Source organism: Salmo trutta, chromosome 27 (genome assembly GCF_901001165.1).
Source record: "Salmo trutta chromosome 27, fSalTru1.1, whole genome shotgun sequence".
NCBI classification, from domain to species: domain Eukaryota; kingdom Metazoa; phylum Chordata; class Actinopteri; order Salmoniformes; family Salmonidae; genus Salmo; species Salmo trutta.
Genome location: NC_042983.1, coordinates 25,970,270 through 25,996,008, shown reverse-complemented (window position 1 = coordinate 25,996,008; position 25,739 = coordinate 25,970,270). Strand labels below are relative to the sequence as shown.

The following is a 25,739-nucleotide window of genomic DNA, read 5'->3' as shown; positions in this document are numbered from 1 at the left end:
TCAACACCACAGTTCACATGTCTGTGTTCCTACCTCCAATCCAGGAGACGCTTGGTGCCCCCTGTCGCCTGGAAGACCCTCTGGCCCCTGGACCCGACAAAGACATTCAGACAGTCATCTTAATGAACAATTTAGATGTTCTCTAGAAAGAAAATATCAATCAGCCTCACCTGCTCTCCTGGTTCTCCTTTATCTCCAGGCTCGTCTTTGGGCCCCTTAAGTCCGGGGAAACCCTTTGGACCAATCTCTCCCTGTCTCCCCATGCCTCCCCCCACTCCCTACAATAAACCAACAAAATTGAATTATGACAGAAATTGACCATGCAAGTGCAATCAATGATGCTGTGCATATGGTTTGAATTGCAATCTTATCAATATAAATTTGCAGATGATTTGGATATACTAAGTACCTTTGGTCCATGTTTCCCCATGTCACCATTCACTCCTCTGATGCCTGACACCCCCTGTCATTAGAAGACAACAGCTCAATAAAACCAATCAAGCCTACAGTTACATTACTCTCTATAATTCATACATGAAAATGAACTACAATTTTGCTGGCAATACATACCTTAAGGCCTGAGTTTCCAGGTTTCCCAGCCATACCATAAGGGCCTTTGTCCCCCTAGAGAAATTATAACTCCATGTTACTGTAAAGCTATATGGCATCATTGTCCCGATCGTGAATAGAGAATTTCAACATCATACTGTACCTTCTGCCCTTGTGGTCCATCAGCCCCAGCCAATCCAAAAGGTCCTGGAACACCCTGGAACAATAACAGGTTGTTAAGCAGAGTATTCTACAAAGCCATTAGAGACATTGCCATTACTGAGTAATAACAGATGTTCTAACTATCAATACACTCCAGTCTACTTCAAACCTACCTCCAGTCCAGACAAGCCCGATGGTCCAGCTTCCCCCATCAACCCCACCTGGCCCTGATGAACATAAACAGAACACAGCTGAAGCGCCAAATCTACATATCACACACACATCACCTCTATTAAACCATCAAACATTAGTATAGAATACACCTTATCAGTCACTTACTCGTAGTCCTACGTAGCCCTTCTCTCCCGTCACTCCTCTTTTCCCATTGTCCCCAAGAGCTCCTGAGGGCCCCTCCGACCAAGAGAATCCACGAGGTCCTATGTCCCCCTGGAGAGGAAAAACAACAATATGGAAAGTATCAGATTGGGATTTGTATGGCAGAGGAGCAAGAATACATTTTTCAAAGACTTCTGAAAATCTTAACAGGCATTGTATCATACATATAGAACCACACATAAAGCATATATTAAGTAGGAATTCTTTATTCTGTTCATTCCATTACCTTTTGCCCTTTAGGACCAGGATATCCTCTGTTGCCGAAACCTCCCATCTCTCCCTGCAACAGACAATCACAGAAAACCATGAAACCACATCCTAAGCTGATAATAATGGCAGCCTGTGTCTGTAGATGAGCTTGGTAGAAAGGGTAATACAACTGACCTCTTTGCCCCTTGGCCCAGGCTCACCCTGCAGCCCCTGGGAGCCCTGTGGCCCTGGCTCTCCCTGTAGCCCATTCGGCCCTGGCTTTCCAAAGGGACCTGGAGCTCCCTGTCTCACAGCAACATAGATGGAGTCAGAGAGGTGGGGATAGAGTAGTGAGCGATCTAATTAACACATTTGAACTGAACTACTGAAAAAGGGAGGAAATCCTATTGTGATGATGTCACTGACCGGTTCCCCCTTCCTGCCAGATGGCCCCTCCTCACCAACTGTTCCTGGGGGACCCTGGGAGGCAGGAGAATACAGTACAGGGTCATCAATGTCAGCCATGATAGCACTATTGCAAAGGTATTGTATTATATACCACACTTTACACCATGGAAACAAAAAATAGCAAAAAACATAACATCAGTCCTAATGGAGGTGGATGGATATATGACTGTCTAAGAACAGACACACACCTGCTGTCCATCCAGTCCAGATGGCCCACTGTCCCCAACAGGCCCTGCTGCTCCCTAAACAGACACAAAAGTACAGTACATCACTCAATGCATTACCGACTGTCATGATTCATGCTTTATTGCTTTCAATCTATCATTGGAAAATAGAAAAAGAAAAGAGCTAGGGCTGGCATTGAACTCACCTGCACTCCATTTTCTCCAACCTGCCCCGTTACGCCATCCATCCCAGGAGTGCCCTGGATACAGTAGATAAAATACATTATCAGACTCAAGAGTGACTATACATGTATTGATAATACATTTTAATATGTGTAATGTTCATTCAAATATTTAATCAAGAGAATATAGAATAATACAAAAATATCTTTGTAACTAATATACAGATAGGCCTGAAAGATGAAAAGAAAAGATGAAAAGTACCCACTCACTGGAAACCCTGTGGGCCCAGCTGGCACCTGAGGCCCCAGAGGCCCCTGGCTTCCTGGGGGGCCTGGCTTCCCTGTCCTGCCCTCTGACCCTGGTAAGCCTGGAGGACCCTAAAACCAGTTACATAGCGGTTAAAGCATTGGGCCGGTAAACAAAATGTCACTGATTCGAATACCAGTGCCCTTGAGGAAGGCACTTAAACCTTAATTTGCTCCAGGGCTGCCCCTGTATAAAAACATTGCATTGCACCTATCCGATGTATGTAACAATAAAAACATATTTGTTTTATTATCTTCTGATTCAACCACAAGACAAATATGGACCATAGTACATTCACATCAGCCAATCATGGACCTCATAACTTCATCTGTCTCTAGAAAACAAAATGACCAAATCATCAAAGTGCCATCTAACCACACAAGAGGACAAGGTCATGATTTAAAAGTGCTACTCACTGGTGACCCCTGTATGCCATTGAGTCCAGTGTCTCCTTGACGACCCTGAGGTGGATAAACCAGAAAAACATCACGGCAGAGTCAGGCTGTAACCCCAGGGGGAAGCCTCATCCAGTGTGTCTAAAGCTAGTCTGTATGATTAAAATGGTCTTAAAGAGTGAGCTTCCTTACCTGTGGTCCAGCGGGCCCTCTCTCTCCATGAGATCCCTTTAACCCCTATAGGACAGATCAAAAACATCAACGTGGTAATAAAAGGTATCAATGTGTAATATTTCCACCAATATTAGTTTACACTATTCTTTCCATAATGTGAGTGTCAGTACAGTGTACTCACTGGTGGTCCACTCTTCCCAGGGATACCAGTGGGGCCTCTCACACCAGGTTCTCCCTGATGACAGACAGACAGACAGACAGACAGACAGACAGACAGACAGACAGACAGACAGACAGACAGACAGACGGCATTCAATGAAATCAACAACTATACTAACACTAACATGTGGTAGAACTGTATGGGGTATTTTCTTACCCTTTCTCCAAAATGACCAGGTCTCCCAGTTAAACCCACTGCTCCTGGGTAGCCCTGTACAAGGAATGGGTTTCCACAGTTACGGTTACAGTTGGTTGTTCCACACAAAGTTGGTTGTTGGCAGTAGTAGGTACCACTGCACTAAGATGATAATAATTGGTTTAAACATCTATCTTTTACACTTTTCTTAGAAAAAAGAACAGATTACAGTAACACCTACAGAGCATGAACTCTCACAGCGGGATTATAAAAATGCTTTTCTAAACACATTAAGATAAATTAAATCTAGACTGGTTATGGCCACTAGCCCACTCTAACACCATGTTGGGTTTGGACAGGTAACACTTACATACATGCCCACTGGCCCCTGGCGACCCTCCACGCCATCTTTCCCTGTGAAGCCCTAGAGAACAGAGAAACTCATTAACGAGAAATGTCGGTAATATTTCGGTCTGAGACAGAGGCTTTTGGCCTACAGTACTCACCCTATCACCAGGTGGCCCAGGACTGACGTCTTGTCCAGACTTTCCTGGAGGACCCTGTTGAAATCATGAAATAGATACAAACATAGAGTGTAAGAATGAGTAGGTTGAGGAGGGTGACAGAATGTGCAGGTCCAGCAATGATAGGTGAGCGACATTTATTGTTGGACATACCTGAGCACCTGGAGGACCTGCTCGTCCTGGTGCTCCCCCCAGACCTGAAAATCCCTGGATTTATGACAGAGAGGTTAAACACACATTGACTCGTGAATGTACAACCATGTACTGTAGCAACAAATGTATACCCTAATTCAATGTGCCCTACCAGCATCACATATCAAGACTTTACAAAGCAGTGTTGAGGACCTCAGATCATCCCTGGCTGTGCCATGCTGAATGTGTCTTACAAAGACACTGACTGACTGATCCTACAAACCCCTGGGGATGATCAGGGCCTTGTAAACCTCTTTACTGGTACATTATCTAGTCTTGTCTGTCTGACATGTAGGTGCTCATATAAACAGGAGAGCTGTGACAGCAATAGCCAACACAGGCCCACAGGCAGGCAGTTATGTCTGTGTCTAAGGAGGATCATCTGATAAGCAACCAATCACACCTCTCTTTATTGCTGTGGTTTATGAGAGTTCAGCAATGATTGAGCCATTTGTGTTTCTGTTCTTTTTACTGTTGACTTTTACTTGTTTAGAGCTGATTGGTTAAAGGGGTGTGACTCACTCTGTGTCCTTTAGTTCCAGGAATACCAGCAGAACCAAGCTCACCCTACAATCACACACAACAACAAACATTACACATATTGTTTTTATCATGCCATACATTTATTTTCTGTACAGATGTAGGATCTTAATTTGAGTCAGTTTTCTACAGCAGGAAAATAATCCTGCAGCAAAAGAAAATTTGAATTATTATGTGGATTATAATTCATGGACATTTTTGTAGTGGCAAATCAAGTCTGACATTTCAAAGTGGACATTTTAAAACTCAAATACACCACAATTTGCATTTCCTGTTGTGCAGGAAAGTTCTCTGCAACAAAATAATGATCAAATTAAGATCCTACTATCTATCTATCTATCTATCTATCTATCTATCTATCTATCTATCTATCTATCTATCTATCAATCTATCTATCTATCTATCTATCTATCTATCTATCTATCTATCTATCTAGCTATCTGTACACAGAACTTACCCTGAAACCTACTTATCAATAATGATTGAAATAGCTGGGTTAGTACCTGTTCAAGGATCTGCATTGACAATGCACAGTAGACAATAAGGAGTCAGTAGAAAATCCTAATAAGTGATATTAAAAAAATTAAAAGTTATAAAATGGGAACCTGTGTACCAGGCTTTCCTTCTGCACCCTCAGTCCCAATGAGGCCTCTAAAACCCTGCAACATAACACACAGACATAGACACAAACACGTCTGGCATACATACCACACACAACAAGGACAGCTGATTGTTACTATAGCTACAGTATCCATCAAGGATTGTCTGTCAAGTAATATTCATATGAGAATGAATACTGTTCTCTTACCGGGATTCCAGGTATACCAAAAAGACCAGGCTGTCCAGTACGACCCTGGAAATAGAAGATATCAGAGGGAGAATGTGATTATTCCCCCAGTCCCAACAACATCTTCCAGCAGAGGGTATAGAAATGTATCTACAAAGATGATCTATTACAGCAGTGTTTCCCAACTCCCCTCCTCCAGTACCCCACATTTCTGTTGTAGCCCCGAACAAGCATACCTCATTCAACTTGTCAACTAATCATTGAGCCCTCAATGCGTAGAATCAGATGAGTTTATCCGGGGCTACAACTAAAATGTTTACTATTGGGGGTACTTGAGGACTGGAGTTGGGAAACACTATATTTTAGGAGACAGTTACCCTGGGTCCTTTAGGTCCTGATTTCCCATTATGGCCTGGAGTTCCCCTGTGGCCCTTAGGTGGAAACAAAGAGAGACATTCAAAATTAAGATTATGAGTCTGTATTATGGCATGTGATACAAGAATATGGCATGACATAACTCTGTCAGTATTATATTGTATTGTATTGAAACTCGGGTTATAAGACTTCGACATCTTTGGGAAGCTGGCCATTCAATATTGGCTCATTGAATGCAGCTGCATGTAGACTAGAACAAAGGAGAGGTCTAACAGAAGAGCTCTAGTTGTTCCCTCAGGACATGAAGTTCCCTCAGGAAAAAAAAAGTAATTCTAGTTTGTTGTAATCACTCCACCAGACAGTGATAAACTCTGCTGACCTTTGACCCATCCTTTCCAACCACTCCCTGGAGGCCGACCTCTCCGTCTTCACCCTGCATGGGAGAGAAAGGGATCAGAGCCTCTCTCATCAAAGGTTCAAATGAGCTGTGCCATTTCATAAACACAAACTACAGGTATCCAACATAATCCTTCATACACTTTAAAAGAATCATGTATCAGTATGTAACGACAGAAGAGGTACAGTAGGAAGATGGGGAGAGTGTTATTAATGTATGTTAATAAAGGCTGTGAATAGCAGGTGTCATCCTGATGTTTACCGGAATGTCTTGGGGGCCAGCTTGACCTCTGACACCAAGAAGGCCTGAGAGGCCACTCTGACCCCTCTCACCCTGACGACCTAGGATCCCTGACACACCAACAGAACCCTGAGGGAAAAAAATACTAACGGTATCAGAACACCATATGATATGAAGGTTTTCACAAACATTTTATTTTTTACGAGATCTTCATGAACATGACCTTTGTGATAGTCATGATTCTTGTACTACTGCATCCAAGAAAAGGCTTTCCAAACCCATAATCAAGTCTCTACCCTGTCTCCTTTGGGTCCAGCATCTCCTTTGTCTCCGTCTAGTCCTCTGAAGCCCTATAGGAAAAGTCAGATCTGCTCAGGTAGGATTCATAGAATAGAGCCTCACTCCTCTCTAAAGATGTCACTCCTGTTTAATAAACAAGATAATAATTATATACTATCTTACTGTGCCACCTGGAGCCCCCTTCAGACCTGGAATTTCAGCAGTCCCCTAAAAGACAGACAGATACATAGACAGAGAGAGGAGAGGACGTAGAGAGACAGTGACGTGGATTTGTTTCACTCATTAAGTCACACAGATGCTTTAAATCCTCTACACTACAGTGTATCCCAGTGTATCTAGCTAGATCGGATGTCAGGCCCATTGTTTGGTGAGATTAAGTGGGGACCCTTTTACTATATACTATGTTAAGAGTAAATATAGGTATGCCCTCATCCCAATAAGGAAACCCCTGTAAAACAGATTGCCATATCCAAAATATGTTTTTCATTTCTGTTGTTTTAGAGCTTGAACTAAAACCAGGAGCTAAAACATGTGAGTAAAATACCAGCTGGCAGAGTTGTAGTCAGTTCTGAGATGCAAGACACATGGAGATTCGTGATTTTAAAGAACTTTATTGCTGCAGTGCGGCCATAAGTCAAACAACAAAGCTGGCGAATAAACCTTTTTTATTCTGATGACCCAGTTTTAAAACAGCTTTTAGAATCAGTTTTCACGATAGTCTATATTGGCATGTTGATTATGACATGCAGAATGCTGTTTATGTTTTATCCCAAAACGTGTTTGCAGCCACATGTCTATCCAAATAAAAATGTAGAGTAATGTGCTGCTCATCCACAAAGAACTCACCATGGGCCCTTCAAGGCCTGGTAAACCCTTCATGCCCACTGGCCCCACTTCACCCTTTAGAGAATCAGAAATAGACAAATATAATCAAATAGACTAAAACCAACTCCTACCAGGTGCCATCAGCAAGTGTCTAGGGGATAGAGGCAGGGGTTGATTTATGACTGGGCCTATGTGGGTTTTGACAAGAGATTAATTTTATTAAACAGAAGATGAACGTGACTAAACTTACCATGTCACCTTTTTGACCTGGAAGACCATACCTCCCTGGATGTCCCTGACAACAAAATACATGAGAACATTCAATACTGTTTCAGCAAAATAAAATGTTGACGTATGATGAGGCTATATGCAAGTAGACCAGTTGTATGCATACACATTGTGTATGTCAGAGCCTGTTTATAAATAGTTCATAAAGTACATCTAAGTCATCATACAGTATGATTGCAATAATGAACAATATAATTATAAGGCCTGTCCCAGGATCTGAACCACATGGTTATGAGGCCGTCTGGATATGGCTAATATTTCACTAGACTGAGACTAGCCAGGAGATGGATATTTTAAAAGTAGGTTTTCACATCTACACCACTGTCTTACTAGGCTTCAGGGAGAGCCCCATTGTCTGCCCTGCTTGCCAGGAGCCAGCATTCGGTGTGCAGGAGCAGTCATTAGGACTAGACCATGCCAAAAACTAAACAGATAGCCCCAAACTCAACTGGACATTTACTGAGGGAATACCAGGAAAACAAGTAACCTCCTAGATCTACTGTAGCTGGCAGGAACATTGAGATTTCCACCAGTGCTATTATTGTATGAACTGAAAATGAGTATCTATAATCATATAATTTCACCTATTTTGCTGACACAGTATATCAAAACGCATAAGGATCAAGTGAATATTATAACCACAGAGCCTGTGTATTTGCTGTGCAAATTTGCTGGCATGTCTTACTTGCAGTGGCGGACTGGCCATCTGGAATTTCGGGCAAATGACAGATGTGCTGGTCCATTTTTAGTAGACCTGGGATTTGCCAGGGACCTCATAATACGATAATATCACGATACTTAGGTGCCGATACAATATGTATTGCGAAAAATATGTTGGCTCACTATTTATACTGAACAAAAATATAAACGCAACATGCAACCATTTTTTTTTTTTTTACTGAGTTATACTATAGTTCATATTTAGGAAATCAGTCAATTTAAATACATTCATTAGTCCCTAATCTATGGATTTCACATGACTGGGAATACAAATGTGCATCTGTTGGTCCCAGATACATTAAAAAAAAGGTAGGGGCGTGGATCAGAAAACCAGTCAGTATCTGGTGTGACCACCATTTGCCACATGCAGCGTGACAGATCTCCTTCACATAGAGTTGATCAGGCTGTTGATTGTGGCCTGTGGAATGTTGTCCCACTCCTCTTCAATGGCTGTGCAAAGTTGCTGAATATTGGTGGGAACTGGAACACGCTGTCGTACACGTTGATCCAGAGCATCTCAAACATGCTCAAGGTGTGACATGCCATGGAAGAACTGGGACAATTTCAGCTTCTAGGAATTGTGTACAGACCCTTGTGACATGGGGCCGTGCATTATTATGCTGAAACATGAGATGATGAAGGCGGATAAATGGCACAACAATGGGCCTCAGAATCTTGTCACGGTATCTCTGTGCACTCAAACTGCCATTGATAAAGTGCAATTGTGTTCATTGTCTGTAGCTTATGCCTGCCCATTCCATAACCCCACCGCCACCATGGGGCACTCTGTTCACAATGTTGACATCAGCAAACCGCTCTCCCACACGATGCCATACATGTGGTCTGCAGTTGTGTGGCTGGTTGGACGTACTGCCAAATTCTCTAAAACTACATTGGAGGCGGCTTATGGTAGAGAAATTAACATTCAATTCTCAGGCAGCAACAGCTCTGGTGGACATTCCTGCCGTAAGCATGCCATTGCACGCTCCCTCAAAACTTGAGACATCTGTGGCATTGTGTTGTGATATAATATTCCACACCTGTCAGGTGGATGGATTATCTTGGCAAAGGAGAAATGCTCACTAACAGGGATGTAAACACATGTGTGCACAAACTTTGAGATAAATAAGCTTTTTGTGTGTGTGGAAAATGTCTGGGATCTTTTATTTCAGCTCATGAAACATGGGACCAACACTTTACATGTTGCGTTTATATTTGTGTTCTGTGCGTAAAGACAATGGAGAACAAGCTTTTGAATGGCGCAGGTACATCCGACAAGAGCTAGCTAACGCTACCTACAGAAGCAAATATATATTCAAATATTTTTTACAAATTGATACTTGGAGTCAAATATCAATATAATATCGTCCCAAAAAATATTGTGATATTATATATTTTCCCACCACAAATGTTTAGCTTAGTGGGCCTTTATAACTAGTTTAGTTTTATTTTTGCGCAAAATGATCATTATCTGTCTAATAATGTGGGCCTCAAGGACTAAAATTGTCCTCCCCTGCTTACTTGGATTCCTTGAAGTCCAGGAGAGCCTCTCTGTCCTGACAATCCTATGGGACCCTATGAGAAAAACAATACACAGAAGAATGACTGTTCAGTTTGAACAAATATCTGAAAGAAAAAATGAAGTCTCAATGACAGAAATAAAACAAAGAGACATACTGGGGGCCCTTTACGGCCAACTGGTCCATCTGGCCCTGCTTCTCCCTGTGAGGAACACAGCAGAAGGACAAACCCTTACACACGATGACTGTTACTGTACATGGCTGTTTTTCATTAATTGTCAAATAAAATGAAATACCATGCAGTCTATGTCAATCAAAGTTGTTGTGACCACTGCGCTCAGGTGCGTCGACCAAAATGTAATAGAATTCCAAAATTGTGTAGCTGGTCCGCACTCTCCTGTTGCCAGACATTTTATGGAAGCGGGCCATAGAACTGACAGTGTATTGGTATAGAAAAGGTTCGGGCTATACGTAGAGGTGGCAATATTGAAAGAACTTTCCTGCAGAGAGAGTCCTTTTGGAATTTTACATTACGCACACTATACCCAGGTGGACTTAATGTGGAGTTGGATTTGGTGGCTTTTTTGTGACTAGGCTGCTTGTTGCAGGGGGGTTCTGAACCTAGCTTCTACTGTTAATTCCTATTTTCCTGTAACTATTTATAGACATTGATGTTTTTCCAATGCATTAAAGAAAGTTACTTGTTCAATATTAGATTATGTATTGTATATTTAGATTCCTTACTGAGGGGTGGCAGGTAGCCTAGTGGTTAGAGCGTTGGACTAGTAATTGAGAGGTTGCAAGATCGAATCCCCGAGCTGACAAGGTAAAAATCTGCCGTTCTGCCCCTGAATAAGGCAGTTAACCCACTGTTCCTAGGCTGTCATTGAAAATAAGAATTTGTTCTTACTGGACTTGACTGGTAAAATAAGAAATGTGTGTCTGTTCCAGGAGAGCACATATGAATGCACCTGTTTGTCATTACCCTTAATGAGCTCACAATAAAGAAGCTCACCTTCGGAGGATGACACTGTTGGAGGCTTTGGCCAAAATGTTTGTCAATCTACCCACTCCTGAATCAAATAGAAACCTTGAATCTCCTTTTTGAGTACAGACCAGCTGTAATGGGTGCGTGTTGGTGGCAGGGAAGTCAGGCGCAGGAGAATCGAACTTGGTATAAACGGAGTTGTTTAATCAGTGCTTCACAAAACTCCAAAACCAAAATTACTAAATAATAAAAAGTGGGTACAAAACCCGTCGCGCACCAACACATAATATACAATCAAACAATCTCCGACAAGGACATGAGGGGAAACAGAGGGTTAAATACACAACATGTAATTGATGGGATTGGAACCAGGTGTGAAGGAAGACAAGACAAAACAATGGAAAATGAAAAATTGATCAGTGATGGCTAGAAGGTCGGTGACGTCAACCGCCGAACACCGCCCGAACAAGGAGAGGGACCGACTTCGGTGGAAGTCGTGACACCAGCTACACAATTTTGGTCTGTGCTAATCAATCATCAATCCACTGTGCATTGGTAAATACAGTATACTGACCCTTGAGCCGTTCACCCCCTGTGCTCCAATCATACCAGTCACACCTGGAGCCCCCTGTTTGGGCACATACAGTACATATGTGAATATGCAAACATAAAAAAACAACATCCATTGTTTTCTTGTGCAAGTGGTACGTCTGCACTGATTTGTCAAGTGTGTTCTGACTGTGGCAGTAAAGTAGGTAGATGTGATAGTAACCGTCAGAGCTTGCATGATACTCCTACACTCACCATTGGCCCAAGTGGACCTTGGGCGCCATCATACCCAGAATCACCCTGAAAAACAGAAGAGAACGGGACACCTGCACCAGTTGTTTTTTGTCCAGAGCAACAACAAACGTGTGTGATGTTGAGGGTACTGGAGGACTGGAGCTGGAAACCACTGATCTAGAACACCTCACCATCAAATAGTGTGGCTGCATGGATTGTGTTCTTGTGTTCCATTAGGATTATTGATTGTTATTCAAAGTCTTACCTGAGGCCCAAGTGGCCCTGAAAACCCTTGGACTCCTCTTTTACCAACCGGACCCTGAAATTAAAACAGTTATTGTATGATGCACAAGCTTAATAAACCACATCTGTATTACCCACAGTACAGTCAATGCATTAGCACTTATCAGCATTTGAGAGCTGAATTAGGGCCAGAGTATAAAAGTGTTCTACTCACAAGTGAGCCAACAGAACCTGGTTCCCCTGGCTCTCCTTTAGAACCCTGGAGAACATAGCAAGAAATATGTCTACACTTAGGGAAAACTACATTAATAAGCATAGGCTACAGACGATCATGATCGTGAAAAGTGAATTAATATATTTAATATAATATATACAATTATTCTAAGTATGCCTTTGATAGTGAAAGTGCAAAAAAACAGAAGCATGTTCCAAACAGGCTTGGATGAGTTGAAAAGAAACCAGGTCTGGTGTTGAGCAAAGCAGCCATTGATGCTTCCATCCACTAGAGGGCAGTGCAATAACACTTTGTGGACATGTGCAGAACAACATCAGCCTACTTCCACTTTGAGAATAAAAAAGGTTTAAAGAGTAGAAATGTTGATATTTAAAAAGTGACCTTCTCTCCAGTCTTCCCTCTGTCTCCACATGGACCTGTCTCACCCGTGAAACCCTGTAGTTCAGTGAGGAGAGAGACACAGGAGACATGCCAATGATGTTACTATAAACCAGGGCTCTCCAGCCCTGTTCCTGGAGAGCTACCATCCTATAGGGTTTCTCTGCAACCCTGATCTAGAACACCTAATTCTAATAATTATCATTTTGATAAACTGAACCAGTTTAGTTACAACTCGGTTTGGAGTGAAAACCTACAAGAGGCCAGCTCTCCAGGAACAGGGTTGGAGACCCCTGCTATAAACCAACATGTATAACCATGGTGTTTGTGGTGTCCCCTAGTGCCACCAGCTGGTGTCTGGAGGCATGTTTGGGATCCAGGCAGCTTCACACACAAATGTGGAATTGGTCATCATCATAACAGGGGAATAGAACACAGTAACTAACAGACTCTAGATGATGACGGCTTATTACTAGAGCCTGTCTGATGGTTTTCCAGGTTCTGTGGTCAGGAAAAGCTCCTGGACCTACAGTCATGCTGGTTGTTTCCACTGACTGGGTATAGTGTATGAACTGTGAGATCTGACCATAGGCACAGTTTGGAGAAGGGTGCTTGTTTGACAGCCACTTCCCTGCACTAATCTGACATTTTGCCATACAGACATGTAGTGTACTGTACCTTACACTGGTATTCTCACCTCATCTCCTCTCTCCCCTGGAGGAGCATTCTCTCCCTTATAGCCTGTAGGACCCTGAAATAGAAACCACCGCCATGCCATTACAGTCATAGAGGTCCATACTTTCTTTCTTGTTTCATTCTATTCAAATCTGGTCTTGTATGAGTTGATTTTACTCAGTTAAAATGTATAGATTGACTGTAAATAATGTATCATGTGAATGTCTTTGGTGTTACCTGAAGCCCAGGGAATCCCGGTGGCCCTGGCTGTCCATCCAGGCCATGCCCGCCATCTCTGCCCCAGGTCCCGCCTCGACCTGACACACCCTTCGGCCCAGGGTAACCCTGGCACAGACATAACACCAGGCATGATTCATACATTTAGCTGCTTAGAACAAAACCTCAGAGAAGACTAGGAGATCTCAGATGGTAGACAATACTGAACCTTGAATGTACATTAACCACTAGGAGAACATTTGTATAACAAGTTCCTAGTTGTATTGTTAAGATTACCATGTCTCCCCTGTGTCCTGGCATTCCTCTGTGTCCAGGATCTCCAGGAATGCCCTGCAGAAAAAAATAAAAACATGTTTTATTGTCACATACACAGGATAGGTGCAGTGAAACATCGACAGATTTTTCACCGTCTCAGGTATTCAAACCAGCGACCTTTCAGTTACTAGCCCAACGTCACCTACACTTGCATGAATGTCTTTGCATTGATAAGTTCATGCAAGGGCATATGACCATAGTTTATTTGTGATTAGTGTACAGTAAATGGATATATCACTCACTGGTAGGCCAGGTTTGCCCATTTCCCCTATCGGTCCAGTAGGTCCCGGTTCTGTCTGAGGATTTAATAGGAAGAGGTCCATCAGTAACACACTCAGGCACACACAGCATCTTTGACCCACTGTAGAACAGTTGGCACACATCACTGAGTTGTGATACTTACAGGCCAGCCTGCACGCAGCAAATGGAAGAAGGATGATCGCTGGAAAAAACAAGCAGAGGTCATTGGCATAATATAGGACGGAGAGTAGTTACATCATGTGAACGATACCTGTCTTACGACACTTCCCCATTTCTAGCTAACAACAGCGTGTTAAAACTATATTGTAATGCAGACTCTGCTGTCCTGTATATAATGGCAGGAACGGTACTGTAGTTATTTTCTTTACGGAGAACAGATGTGTTAAGCTCCAAGGTAGATTTGGGCTCATACAGGCTCTACTGCAACCCTATTACATTATATGGAATAAGTGCCAGCTACTTCACCCAGATACTGCTGAGAGGGAAACACGCAACTGTTTGCTCAAGGTCAAATCTCAACCATAATTTCTTGTAACACTTACGGTCGTTACATTGAGATGCAGCCAAATGAAATAAGGGCAAAGTGTTGAGAGCCCCATGCAGTCTCCCTGCCTGCTCAGATGGTAGATAAGGGATGTGGCATTGGCACAGAGCATGCTGTCACTGTATGCTGTGGGCTGGGGAAGTTGGAGGCAACTGACTCCCACAGAATTACACATAGGGCCGCTGGTTATATGAAACTGCCTTGGCTGCCTCCGCTTGGGTAGTGTTTGTCTTGGCCCAGAGCTCCAGTTCAGGTTCTGCTCCCCAGGGCAGAAGGCTTGCCTTGCATGCCCAGTTAAGGTGAAGCTCAGAAAGGATGAGAGGCCTGGACCTCCCCTAAATCTGGGTCTCCACAGACTGGCCTAGCTAAACTGGAGGGTGAGTGGGGGGTTAATAGGCTGTCAGAGCCCCCAGTGTGCTCCCAGCTGCCAGCAACACTGTAGACCATTCACACAGCTCAGGGCCTTTAATCACTGGAGAGAGAGGGGGAATCCAGAGCAGATGGGCTGACCGTTGCATCCTACTGCATCCTACTTTCAGTTACAATACTCCCTCCGCTGACACATCAAGCCTCATTACTGTAGTTAGCTACATCAGAGTGCTCCTGATGGAGCTGGAGACCTGTTTCAGTCTCATTCAGCTGTGGCCATCCAAACAGGCTTTAAGGCTGTAGCTAGAAAACACTGGGGGAAAGGACTAAACAAGCCAGCCCTGAAATAGAAGCAGGTTTTACCCCCAAAGGATCACAGAGGGCCTTGAGTCTATAAAAACCTGCCTAGGTTTACATTTTCATTACATATGGAAAAACATGCACTTGCCTAATCTAATCACACATCAAGATGTTTATGTGGGAGAAAAACACGACTCAAGAAAGTAAAGTTTGAATACAACGTATCCATTTGAATATGAGATACAGGTGGCTCTTGTGTATAAATCCATACTAGTCTTGTGTATGTGTGTATGATTATAAGATACAACTTTTATGCTGTGTCACAAATTCATTGATCCTTAAAATATACTTCCAGTAACTTATCTGCCACGTTGATGCACTTACAAAATTGCAGCAATCAACTTTATTCAAGAAACAAAGCATTTAATTATTTTATGTAAATAATGTAATCAAACTGAACCTTGCGACAAAATATTGTATAGAAGATGTCAAATCTGGAGTGATAAATGTTGTAGGGAAATAACACAGAGCAAACATATCATCACCCACAAAAGCATTTCACTGTCAAATCCACACTATTCACACACAATAATTGTTATTATTAACAAAATAACAATTATTTGGTTTATTTGTGTGATCACGCTCTCTGTAGCCGATGTGAGCAAGACCTTTAAACAGGTCAACATTCACAAAGCCACAGGGACAGATGGATTACCAGGACGTGTACTCAAAGGGCAGCAGCGTAGCCTAGTGGTTAGAGTGTTGGACTAGTAACTGAAAGATTGCAAGATCGAATCCCTGAGCTGACAAGGTACAAATCTGCCGCTCTGCCCCTGAACAAGACAGTTAACCCACTGTTCCTAGGCTGTCATTGAAAATAAGAATTTGTTCTTAACTGACTTGCCTAGTTAAATAAAGGTAAAAAAAAACCCAGCATGTGCTGAAACTGGCAAGTGTATTCACTGACATTTTCAACCTCTCCCTGGCCGACTCTGTAATTTCAAACAGTCCCTATGCCCAAGAAAGCAAAGGTAACCTGCCTAAATGAATGATTACCGCCCCGTAGCACTCACGTCTGTAGCCATGAAGTGCTTTGAAAGTCTGGTCATGACTCACATCAACACCATCACCCTAGACCCACTCCAATTCACATACCAGATACACAGATGATGCAATCTCAATTGCACTCCACGCTGCCCTTTCCCACCTGAACAAAAGGAACACCTATGTGAGAATGCTGTTCATTGACTACAGCTCAGCGTTCAACAGCATAGTGCCCACAAAGCTCATCACTAAACTAAGGACCCTGGGACTAAACACCTCCCTCTGCAATCCTGGTCTTCCTGATGGGCTGCCCCCAGGTGGTAAGGGTAGGTAACAACACATCTTCCACGCTGATCCTCAACACGGGGCCCCTCAGGGGTGAATACTTAGTCCCCTCCTGTACTCCCTGTTCACCCACGACTGCGTGGCCAAGCACGACTCCAACACCATCATTAATGTGAGCAAGATAAAGGAGGGCCGAACAGGCCCCCATTAACATTGATGGAACTGAAGTGGAGCGGGTCGGTTGTTTCAAGTTCCTTGGTGTCCACATCACCAACAAACTATACTGGTCCAAACACACCAAGACAGTTGTGAAGAGGGCACGACAACACCCCCCCCCAACACATCCAGGACCTAAATAATAGGCGGTGTCAGAGGAAGGCCCAAAAAAATGTCAAAGACTCCATTCACCCCAGTCATAGACTGTTCTCTCTGCTACCGCACGGCAAGCGGTACCGGAGCGCCAAGTCTATGTCCAAAAGGCTCCTTAACAGCTTCTACCCCCAAGCCATAAGACTGCCCCCCCTCCTTTGTTTTTACACTGCTGCTACTCGCTGATTATTATCTATGCATAGTCACTTTACAAATGACCTCAACCAACCTGTAACCCTGCACATTGACTCAGTACTGGTACCCCCTGTATATAGCCTCGTTATTGTTATGTACATTTCTTGTGTTACTTTTTGATTGATTTTATTTTTAAATTTACTTTAGTTTATTTAGTAAATATTTTCTTAACTCTATTTCTTGAACTGCATTGTTGGTTAAGGGCTTGTAAGTAAGCATTTCACGGTAAGGTCTACACCTGTTGTATCCGGCGCATGTGACAAATACAACTTGATTTGATTTGAACCAGGGCAGTGGGCGGCGGTGGCTGCTGCTCTACTGTATAGCCTCCAAAAGCATATCCAGGTGAACTGGGAGATCAAGTTATTCTTTGACAACACAGCACATACACAAAAACTGCATTGTTACATTAAGTTTTATAATACTCCCAGGCAGGCTGCTGTGATATGGGTGGACACTGGACAGACAGAACGGATCTCACCCTGAAGTCAGTCCAATCCTCCTGGGAGTTCCTCCACAGGTAAAGGGTGGGTAGGCCTGGAGGACCTGGGAGGCCTGTCTCACCTCTCCTGCCCTCCTGCCCTCTGACACCCTGAGATCCCTAGGAAAGCAGATATAAGAGAGCAGTCTATGACAGTGAGTGATGGTCAACCAGGTGGAAAAAGTACCCAATTGTAATACTTGAGCAAAAGTAAAGATATCTTAATAGATTATTACTCAAGTAAAAGTGAAAGTCACACAGTGAAATACTACTTGAGAAAAAGTCTTTAAATAGTATTTGGATTTAAATATACTTAAGTATCAAAAGTCAATGTCATTGCTAAACTATACTTAAGTATTGAAAGTAAACGTATAAATAATTTCAAATTCCTTATGTTAAACAAACCCGACGGCATCATTTTCTTTTATATATTTTTTTATGGATAGCCAGGGGCACACTCCAACACTCAGACATAATTTACAAACACAGCATTTGTGTTTAGTGAGTCCGCCAGATCAGAGGCAGTAGGGATGACCAGGGGTGTTCTCTTGATAAGTGTGTGAATTGGACCATTTTCCTGTCCTGCTAGCCATGCAAAATGTAATGAGTACTTTTGGGTGTCAGGTAAAATGTATGGAGTAAAAAGTACATTATTTTCCTTAGGTAAGTAGTGAAGTAAAAGTTAAAGTATTAAAATATATAAATAATAAAGTAATGTACAGACACCCCAAAAAACGACTTAAGTAAAACTTTAAAGTATTTTTACTTCAGTACTTTAAACCACTGTGATCAACAAAGTACAAGTCCCAACAGGTACAGATGTAGCATCTTAATTTGATCACCCTGTTGCAGAACTGTTCTGCAATGCAGGAATGATAAAACTGTGTATTTGAGGTTTAAAAAGGCTTCTGAAGTTTGTAATTTCCACTTTGAAACTTTAGACGATTTTCCCTTACGAAAAACGTATCAACCCCTACAAAAATCTTAATTGATTATAATCCACATAATAATTCAAATTTCCTGTTGCTGCAGGATTATTTTACTGCTGTAGAAAATGGCCTGAAATTAAGATCCTTCATCTGTATAGAACCAACACACACACTGAAAAAACTAATTCACATACTGTACTTACCATAAAAATTACATCCATAGGTCATTTGGGGTTTACTCATCATTCAGCAGCATTACTGAAACATTTTCAAAACAATTATTTCACCAGTGATCTATTCCCTTACCATGTCTCCCTTGAACCCAATATAGCCTTCTTTGCCTGCACATCCCTGTAAACACGACAATGTGGTGAACATAGGGACAGATATTTACAGGAAGTTATAATAATACTGGAACAACAGGCAAAGATCACAGTTTGGCAATAGAACTTAAAGATGATGCAACAGTGGCAAAGTGTACATTTTGGTCTGCAGTAGCATATTACTGCCACATCTTTTTGAGATGTTTATTTTCTCTCCTGTAATTTTGTAGAATGCATATGAATCAGTCTGTGTCCATGTCATATGGGTATATTTAACCACAACGTTTGTACAGTATTTCCGTAACCTGTAATTATAAGCAATAAAAAATCTAAAGATTAAAGGGAGGGTTTTTTTGCATTACGTGAGCTGCAGTGGGGAATATTTGAATTCAAATTAAAGACAGTTATTAAACCACTGATGTTTTCATTTTCCAATAGAGACAAAGATATCATTGTTTTACAAGAAAACCATAGCTGAATAAACCCGTGAAGACATACAGTACTTCTCAGGAGGAACAAATGGATGACTATTTATTCTAAGACACCCACTCATATGTCAGTTTATTCTGCTTCCTATCTCCGTAAAATCATGTGTTCAGAAAATCACTTTGGTTTTATGAAATCACTGACTTTGATTCTGTCTTTGATTCTAAGTCCTGGTGATATTTAAAGGATCTGAGTTTTGAAAACAAATATCTCTATGAGCATTTCTAACTCTAAAAACTGTCCCTAAGAGATTCTTACTTGTTCTCCTGGAGGGCCAACTGGCCCTGGAGGGCCACTCAGGAGCCTGTAAATCTTGTTGTCAGATCCAACTATGACATCACCCTCACTGGGTGCCACTGTCAGCAAGCCTGTGTGGTCAGAACCAGCCTGTCCGACCCCCTCACTGTTCCCCTGGCCCCTCTGTGTGAGAGAGCCACTACTAATCCTTCCCTGCTCCACTGCTGACCCCGCAGGAGGAAACAGGTTCACCTCCATGAGCACACTGGGGTCAGGGTGACCAGACTGGGATGGGCTCTTCTGGTCAGAGCCTTTCCTATGGAAACTGGGGGAGGGGCCGGGGGAGTCCAGGTTGATGATGTCATGTTGTGGTCTGTCTTCTGCATCTGTGGTGATGTTCTCATCCAATGCAGTGACTGTATAGGGGGAATTGCTGCCACGGGCACCTGTATCCGTGTGGTGTAGGGTTAGGATAGAGGGGTCTGCCTCATCAACTCCCACAAACCCATTCCCTTGTTGTTGTAGGGTGGCTGCATGCTGGGAGATAGGAGACTTGCCTTCTGGGAGGGAGGGATCCTACAAAGAGAGAAAGAGAAAACTATGGTTAATGGTTGCAGCCACATAACCATATCCCTCTTATACAGAGTGTCTAGAATGATCACTCACCCACAACAGATACATCTCAACAAACAGTTCCATCAAATGAACTACAACAAATGACTGAAACAGCTTTAAATAGGTAGACATTTCCACAATTACATGTTCCTTTTTTTCACCTCAACATAAAAGATGCATACAGATGTAGGAGCTTAATTTGATCACTCTTTTGTTGCTGAGATTTTTCCAGCAGAAAATGCAAACTTATACTGTATTTGAGTTTTAAAAAGGCTTCTAAAGTTTGTAATGACCATTATTTATAATCCACATAATAATTCACATTTCCTGTTGCTGCAGGATTATTTTTCTGCTGTGGTAAAGTGACTCAAATTAAGATCCTACATCTGTAATATAAAAACAGTACTCGTTGTTTTTTACTATAAATAATGCTGTGCATCACTTACATAAGTATAAAAATTGGTTATTAAGTCTGAGCCTAATGACCGTGAACTTCAAAGAGAAGCTGGGATTACATTAGAGAGATAACTGCTCCCAGGTAAGTGGCAGAGCTTCAGTCCACCTCACACTGGCCTCTCCTATAGCAGACAATGGGCCTTTATCTGTAATAAGCTAGCATTGCCTCTCTCTCTCTCGCTCTCTCTCTCTCTCTCTCTCTCTCTCTCTCTCTCTCTCTCTCAGTGACATCTCTCTTAGATGAGCGGATACTTGATCTACCTGGGCCTGAAACTATTTGTCCAACTAATCTCCTCAACCTCCCTATAGCTCTGCCTTTCATCCCCAGGCTGAGCAGAACGAGAATGCTAGTGAGAGCCTTGCACACGTCAGGCACAATCTTACTTTAGGAGGTTTGATGCCGTATGGAAACACTAAGGGAAAATACATTGTTAACATCTGACAGAGAGACACTATACTTGTCCCACTGCCAGTGGCTGCAGCAGTGAGTGAGTGGGGTCTGGGGGTCTACGTCTGGGGGTCTGTGTCTGGGGTTCTGGGTCTGGGCTGGAGCTCTGCTCTACGGTGTGAACTGGAGGTGAGCATGTGGCCAGGGAATACAGTACTCTGTAGTCCAGACTCTTTGATCTCTGCAGTGGGCAATAATGGATCCCTGGTATTCATCTCAGCATAATACAGTTCATACTTTACAAAAAGTCAGAAATCATGCATGTATCTCTAAACACATCCTGCCAGCTAGACACACAAAGAATTAGAAATCCATCAAATACAATTCACTTTTCCAATAGTGCAAACAAACACAAAACACTGCTGACAGATAATTTGTGTAATAGCTCAACATATTTAACATATAAATGAAACATAAACTATCTAGCTATTTGTATGCTTCCTGAACAATGGTTGACTGATGAGATGAGTGCATCATTCCTGTATCATGTAGCAGTGAGGTTTGAATGGGGACCGGTGCATTCTGCAGTCAGGAAATGGTTTCATTAGGGGGATGACGTGTAGCTGACAAGGTCATCGCTACGTGTCAGACTGGAAGATGTAAACAAAGACCATGTCACCCAGAGACTTTGGTATGACAGAGCACCATGTGAAAGATTCCTGAAGGAAGGTCAGCTCACTGGCACCCAGGCAGAGGGGAATCTGTATCCAACGGGCTGACCTAACAGTACATTATGATGGAGGATCATAAATCAAAGGCTTAGACACAGGTATGAGGATGATCTTCACCGGCCATGTGTCTAAAAATGCAGCTGGGCAAATACACTCCATCATCCCCAGCTTTATATAGTCATCAGAGATGTTACGAGGACGTGTCCTGTAGTAGAATTATTAGAGCGGGAAATGGGATATTTACAGATGAGTAAAAAGGGGGTGAACACATGATGTAATACAGGGAGGAGGTACAACAGTGGGGTCAAAATGTGTCCCCGGTTCCTAGAATTAATAAGGTGCATGTAAATTTGACGTTTCCCTTTGTTCTGTGAGTTTAATTTCTATACCGTGTCTTCTGTTGTTGTCGCATTCTATTTTTAGGATAGATCACTACAGATTACAGAATTTCTGATGTTCTACAAGGCCATAAGAAAACCTTTGTTTATTAAGGGTGTACCCACATGTGCTGGCAATGAAGCACCTTGCTTCATATGGATCTGTTTAGAGGAGTCTCTGTCTTCTGGCTAAAGTATAATACCCCATGATGAACTAAATAACAGCAAAGAAAATCTTATAAGGCAAAAACAAGCATGTGAATGTTTAGCATAGACGTAGAGTAAACAAACCATGGGCTAATAACCAGGATGAACATATACACTGTGCTGCAGTACATCAACACAGTCACAACAGTGGGATTCCTGAGCAGTTCTGTATTTATCACCTGGGGACAATAGTGTTACTGTAGTCAACACAGCAGCAAATGTATTTGACATTAAAGTCTACAACCTGATCATCACAACTATTAACTAGTTAGTGAATTCTGCCTACAGTATCTAAATAGTCTGGTGGTTCCCTACCGTGTAAGATGCTCTCCATTGACCCTCCAAACACAATCCAAGGAGGAAAGAATCCAGCATTAAGCAGCCCAGTATCCAGGTAAAACACTGCATGGCTACAGTACATTACCATAGGAGAGCACCACTCCTACTACACCCCTCCTAGTCCACAGGAGTCCTCCCAGGCAGAGTATGCAGTGCTCTTTCCCAGTGCCTTCCCCATGAGCAGGAACACATAGACACACCCTGGGCTGAGCTCCCACTTCCAGTCTCCCACCCACAGCTCGGCTTGGCTGCCTGGGATGGGGTGTGGTGGGGTGTGGCGTGGTGGCTGGGTAGAGTGGCTTGGTGCGGTAGGGTGGTGTGGGATGGAGTGGGGTGGCATGGGTGGGTGGGTGGGGTGGGGTGGGGTGGAGTGTGGTGGGATGAGGTGTGGTGGTGTGGGGTGTTGTGGTGGTGTGGGGTGGCTGGGTGGGGTAGGATGGGTTGGGGTATGGTGGAATGGGGTAGCTAGGTGGGTGGGATGAGATGTGGTGGTGTTGGGGTGCTGGGCGCGGTAGGATGGGGTGTGGTGGGATGGGGTGGGGTGGTGTGGGGTGGGTGGCTGGCTGGCTGGCTGGCTGGCTGGGTGGGTGGGTGGTTGGGGTGGGGTGTGGTGGGATGGGGTGGCGTGGGGTGGTTGGCTGGCTGGGTGGGTGGTTGGGGTGGGGTGTGGTGGGATGGGGTGGCTGGGTGGGTGGGGTAGAATGGGATGGGGTGTGGTGGGATGGGGTGGGTGGGTGGGGTGTGGTGGGGTGGCTGGGTGGTTGGGTGGGTGGGTGGGTGGGATGAGGTGTGGTGGTGTGGGGTGTTGTGGTGTTGTGGGGTGGGATGGGGTGTGTGGCTGGGTGGGTGGGTGGGGTAGGATGGGGGTGGGGTGGGTGTTGTGGGATTGGTGGGGGTAGGGTGGGATGGGGTGGCTGGGTGGGTGGGTGGGGTGTGGTGGTGTGGGGTGTGCTGGGATAGGGTGTGCCAGGCTAAGCCAGGGGACAAGAGGATGGATGACCATCACCTCATCACTCTATCTTGGCTGCTGAGGCCCAGGTGGATCTTAGGACTTCCACCACTAGACTTCCTGTACTAAGTGATATGAATGTATGCACTAATGTTGTATGATTAAAGATACCAAGCTGTGAATGAGATAACTTGGTGGTAAAATAGGAAGGATCACACACATACTGTAGCTGGTAAAGATACTTCAGAGCTGTTGAAATGGCACAGAGAGGCCACAGAGACAGATGTAATATATAAAAAAAACCACAGCTATGATCAGCTAATGATCTGACAGAGGCTAATTTGATTAAATAAAACGATTCATCTGGAGACCTACAGCATTCAGAATCAAAGCAGCAGTGACCACAAGGAGGGATTATGGGTATTAATGAGAAACCATGGCAATAGCATAAACCAAATATGTTTTACTTAAGAGTGGGAAAAATCTCTTGAGGTTTTCCCCATTTTCACTAGACTGGAGACATAAGAGGAAAATCCCTTAGCAAATGAACTTGCATCAGTCCCATCACCAATCTACACAGGCTTGTTAACTGCTCCCAGAGCCTCTGTCTATGGAATAAGCTGCTGTCTACACTTACCACATCGAGGCCAGGCCGCAGTATATGGCATGTGGTTTCTATTAAAACATAAGGTGAGAGAACACATTTTTGTCATGTACATTTTAGCAAGCGTGTGAATAGAGATGGGAGACAATAGGCTAGTTATAAAGCAACCCTTTTTTCAGCGCCTCCCTCTCTTCTCATATATTTTTTTATTTGGCTAACTAAATTATAGCCCAGTGAATATGATTACAAGTTTCAGTGGTCTGAGGTCAAAGTCGCAGATGATAGACTAGGACTGCAAATGTGGACGAGAGATGAGAACACAGAGCTGTGTGATACAGTACCAGCTCAGAACAGAACTCCCACAAGCCTGGGCCATAATTACTCTGCTCACTAGTGAGGTACAGTAGCTTGGCAACCATGAGTCATGACTGCTTCTTTCTTGTTCCTCCCTTTTGCCATTTCAATGATGTGACTTACAGTATAAGCTACCATAGGTGGATGCATGCAGTACAGCGACAAACCTGTGGATGAATGTCCCAATCTCATATGCTGATAAATGGCAGAACAGTCAAGAAATGTTATTTGGAACCTGCTACTTGGGATGCAATGTAATAAAACACCACATAAGGTTGTGAGTCATGAGGTTGTGGTTTGGGTGAAATAGTTGGCAAGTTGTAAATGGTATTGCTCTTGGGCTGATGTCTGATCTAGATTTTGCCTTGACTTGTGCTAAATGGTCCTTGCAAGCTCACCTTTTATTCTATTGCCCTTTGTAAAGTAATCCTCTAATGGTGGTCCATTAGCAGGTTAACCTATATATTAGTGACAGCACGGACATTGGATCAACAGCCCACTCACTTTCACTTTCAGCACAGAGGTTGTAAGGTAATGTATAATGGAAATAGATCCTGAGTTTCAGTACTTGTGAATTATGATCCAGAGGCTCTTCGGCACCTTCTGTGGCCCATATCGCTCATCTTAAAAGGAAAGAGTGAGTACACATCCTGTGGGTGTATTATGGGGGTCAGACAAGAAAAATGTTGTGTCATTTGACCTCTCAACAAGTGAAGTGGAGCCCACAAGGCCGACTGCAAGTCTTAACACTTTGAGTTGAAGATACAACTCAGTACTTCCCCCCATTTAGTGGTTGACTGATGATCTAAGACAGGTATGGACTGGTGAAACTATCATTGTTATACTAAAGGTATGTTACTCTGTGCATTTGAGGACTCTCAGCAAGCAAGGCCAGTTCAAGAAAACAGTGAAAACCCTTAATGCACTTCTCAAACATCCTGTGTACGTAAAACAGATTAACAAAGACCATTTAAACAGAGCATCATCAAGTCT

The 25,739-nt window shown here is 43.2% G+C and overlaps 1 protein-coding gene across 3 annotated transcripts in view; it reads right to left on the bottom strand.

The window, feature by feature from the left end:
* si:dkey-61l1.4 (collagen alpha-1(I) chain) overlaps positions 1–25,739 on the bottom strand; it is a 65,258-nt gene that overhangs the window by 4,586 nt on the left and 34,933 nt on the right. The window contains exons 1-46 of one of the 3 annotated variants that reach the window (XM_029717480.1): positions 22,816–22,999; positions 19,748–20,302; positions 18,987–19,031; positions 17,752–17,871; positions 14,307–14,345; positions 14,146–14,199; positions 13,865–13,918; positions 13,589–13,696; positions 13,374–13,427; positions 12,680–12,733; positions 12,278–12,322; positions 12,086–12,139; positions 11,842–11,886; positions 11,612–11,665; positions 10,207–10,251; positions 10,051–10,104; positions 7,772–7,816; positions 7,543–7,596; positions 6,859–6,903; positions 6,693–6,746; positions 6,418–6,525; positions 6,139–6,192; positions 5,762–5,815; positions 5,406–5,450; positions 5,203–5,256; positions 4,580–4,624; positions 4,019–4,072; positions 3,848–3,901; positions 3,712–3,765; positions 3,363–3,416; positions 3,168–3,221; positions 3,005–3,049; positions 2,834–2,878; positions 2,381–2,488; positions 2,135–2,188; positions 1,953–2,006; positions 1,723–1,776; positions 1,492–1,599; positions 1,334–1,387; positions 1,051–1,158; positions 885–938; positions 713–766; positions 571–624; positions 410–463; positions 171–278; positions 34–87 (exon numbers count right to left, since the gene is read on the bottom strand). In XM_029717480.1, coding sequence (XP_029573340.1) covers positions 34–87; positions 171–278; positions 410–463; positions 571–624; positions 713–766; positions 885–938; positions 1,051–1,158; positions 1,334–1,387; positions 1,492–1,599; positions 1,723–1,776; positions 1,953–2,006; positions 2,135–2,188; positions 2,381–2,488; positions 2,834–2,878; positions 3,005–3,049; positions 3,168–3,221; positions 3,363–3,416; positions 3,712–3,765; positions 3,848–3,901; positions 4,019–4,072; positions 4,580–4,624; positions 5,203–5,256; positions 5,406–5,450; positions 5,762–5,815; positions 6,139–6,192; positions 6,418–6,525; positions 6,693–6,746; positions 6,859–6,903; positions 7,543–7,596; positions 7,772–7,816; positions 10,051–10,104; positions 10,207–10,251; positions 11,612–11,665; positions 11,842–11,886; positions 12,086–12,139; positions 12,278–12,322; positions 12,680–12,733; positions 13,374–13,427; positions 13,589–13,696; positions 13,865–13,918; positions 14,146–14,199; positions 14,307–14,345; positions 17,752–17,871; positions 18,987–19,031; positions 19,748–20,302; positions 22,816–22,908 — 3,309 coding nt within the window. In that variant the 5' untranslated portion in view covers positions 22,909–22,999. Of the gene's footprint in view, positions 1–33; positions 88–170; positions 279–409; positions 464–570; positions 625–712; positions 767–884; positions 939–1,050; positions 1,159–1,333; positions 1,388–1,491; positions 1,600–1,722; positions 1,777–1,952; positions 2,007–2,134; positions 2,189–2,380; positions 2,489–2,833; positions 2,879–3,004; positions 3,050–3,167; positions 3,222–3,362; positions 3,417–3,711; positions 3,766–3,847; positions 3,902–4,018; positions 4,073–4,579; positions 4,625–5,202; positions 5,257–5,405; positions 5,451–5,761; positions 5,816–6,138; positions 6,193–6,417; positions 6,526–6,692; positions 6,747–6,858; positions 6,904–7,542; positions 7,597–7,771; positions 7,817–10,050; positions 10,105–10,206; positions 10,252–11,611; positions 11,666–11,841; positions 11,887–12,085; positions 12,140–12,277; positions 12,323–12,679; positions 12,734–13,373; positions 13,428–13,588; positions 13,697–13,864; positions 13,919–14,145; positions 14,200–14,306; positions 14,346–17,751; positions 17,872–18,883; positions 18,939–18,986; positions 19,032–19,747; positions 20,303–22,815; positions 23,000–25,739 lie in introns of those variants that run through there. The other 2 variants (XM_029717479.1, XM_029717481.1) reach the window with 2 other exon arrangements.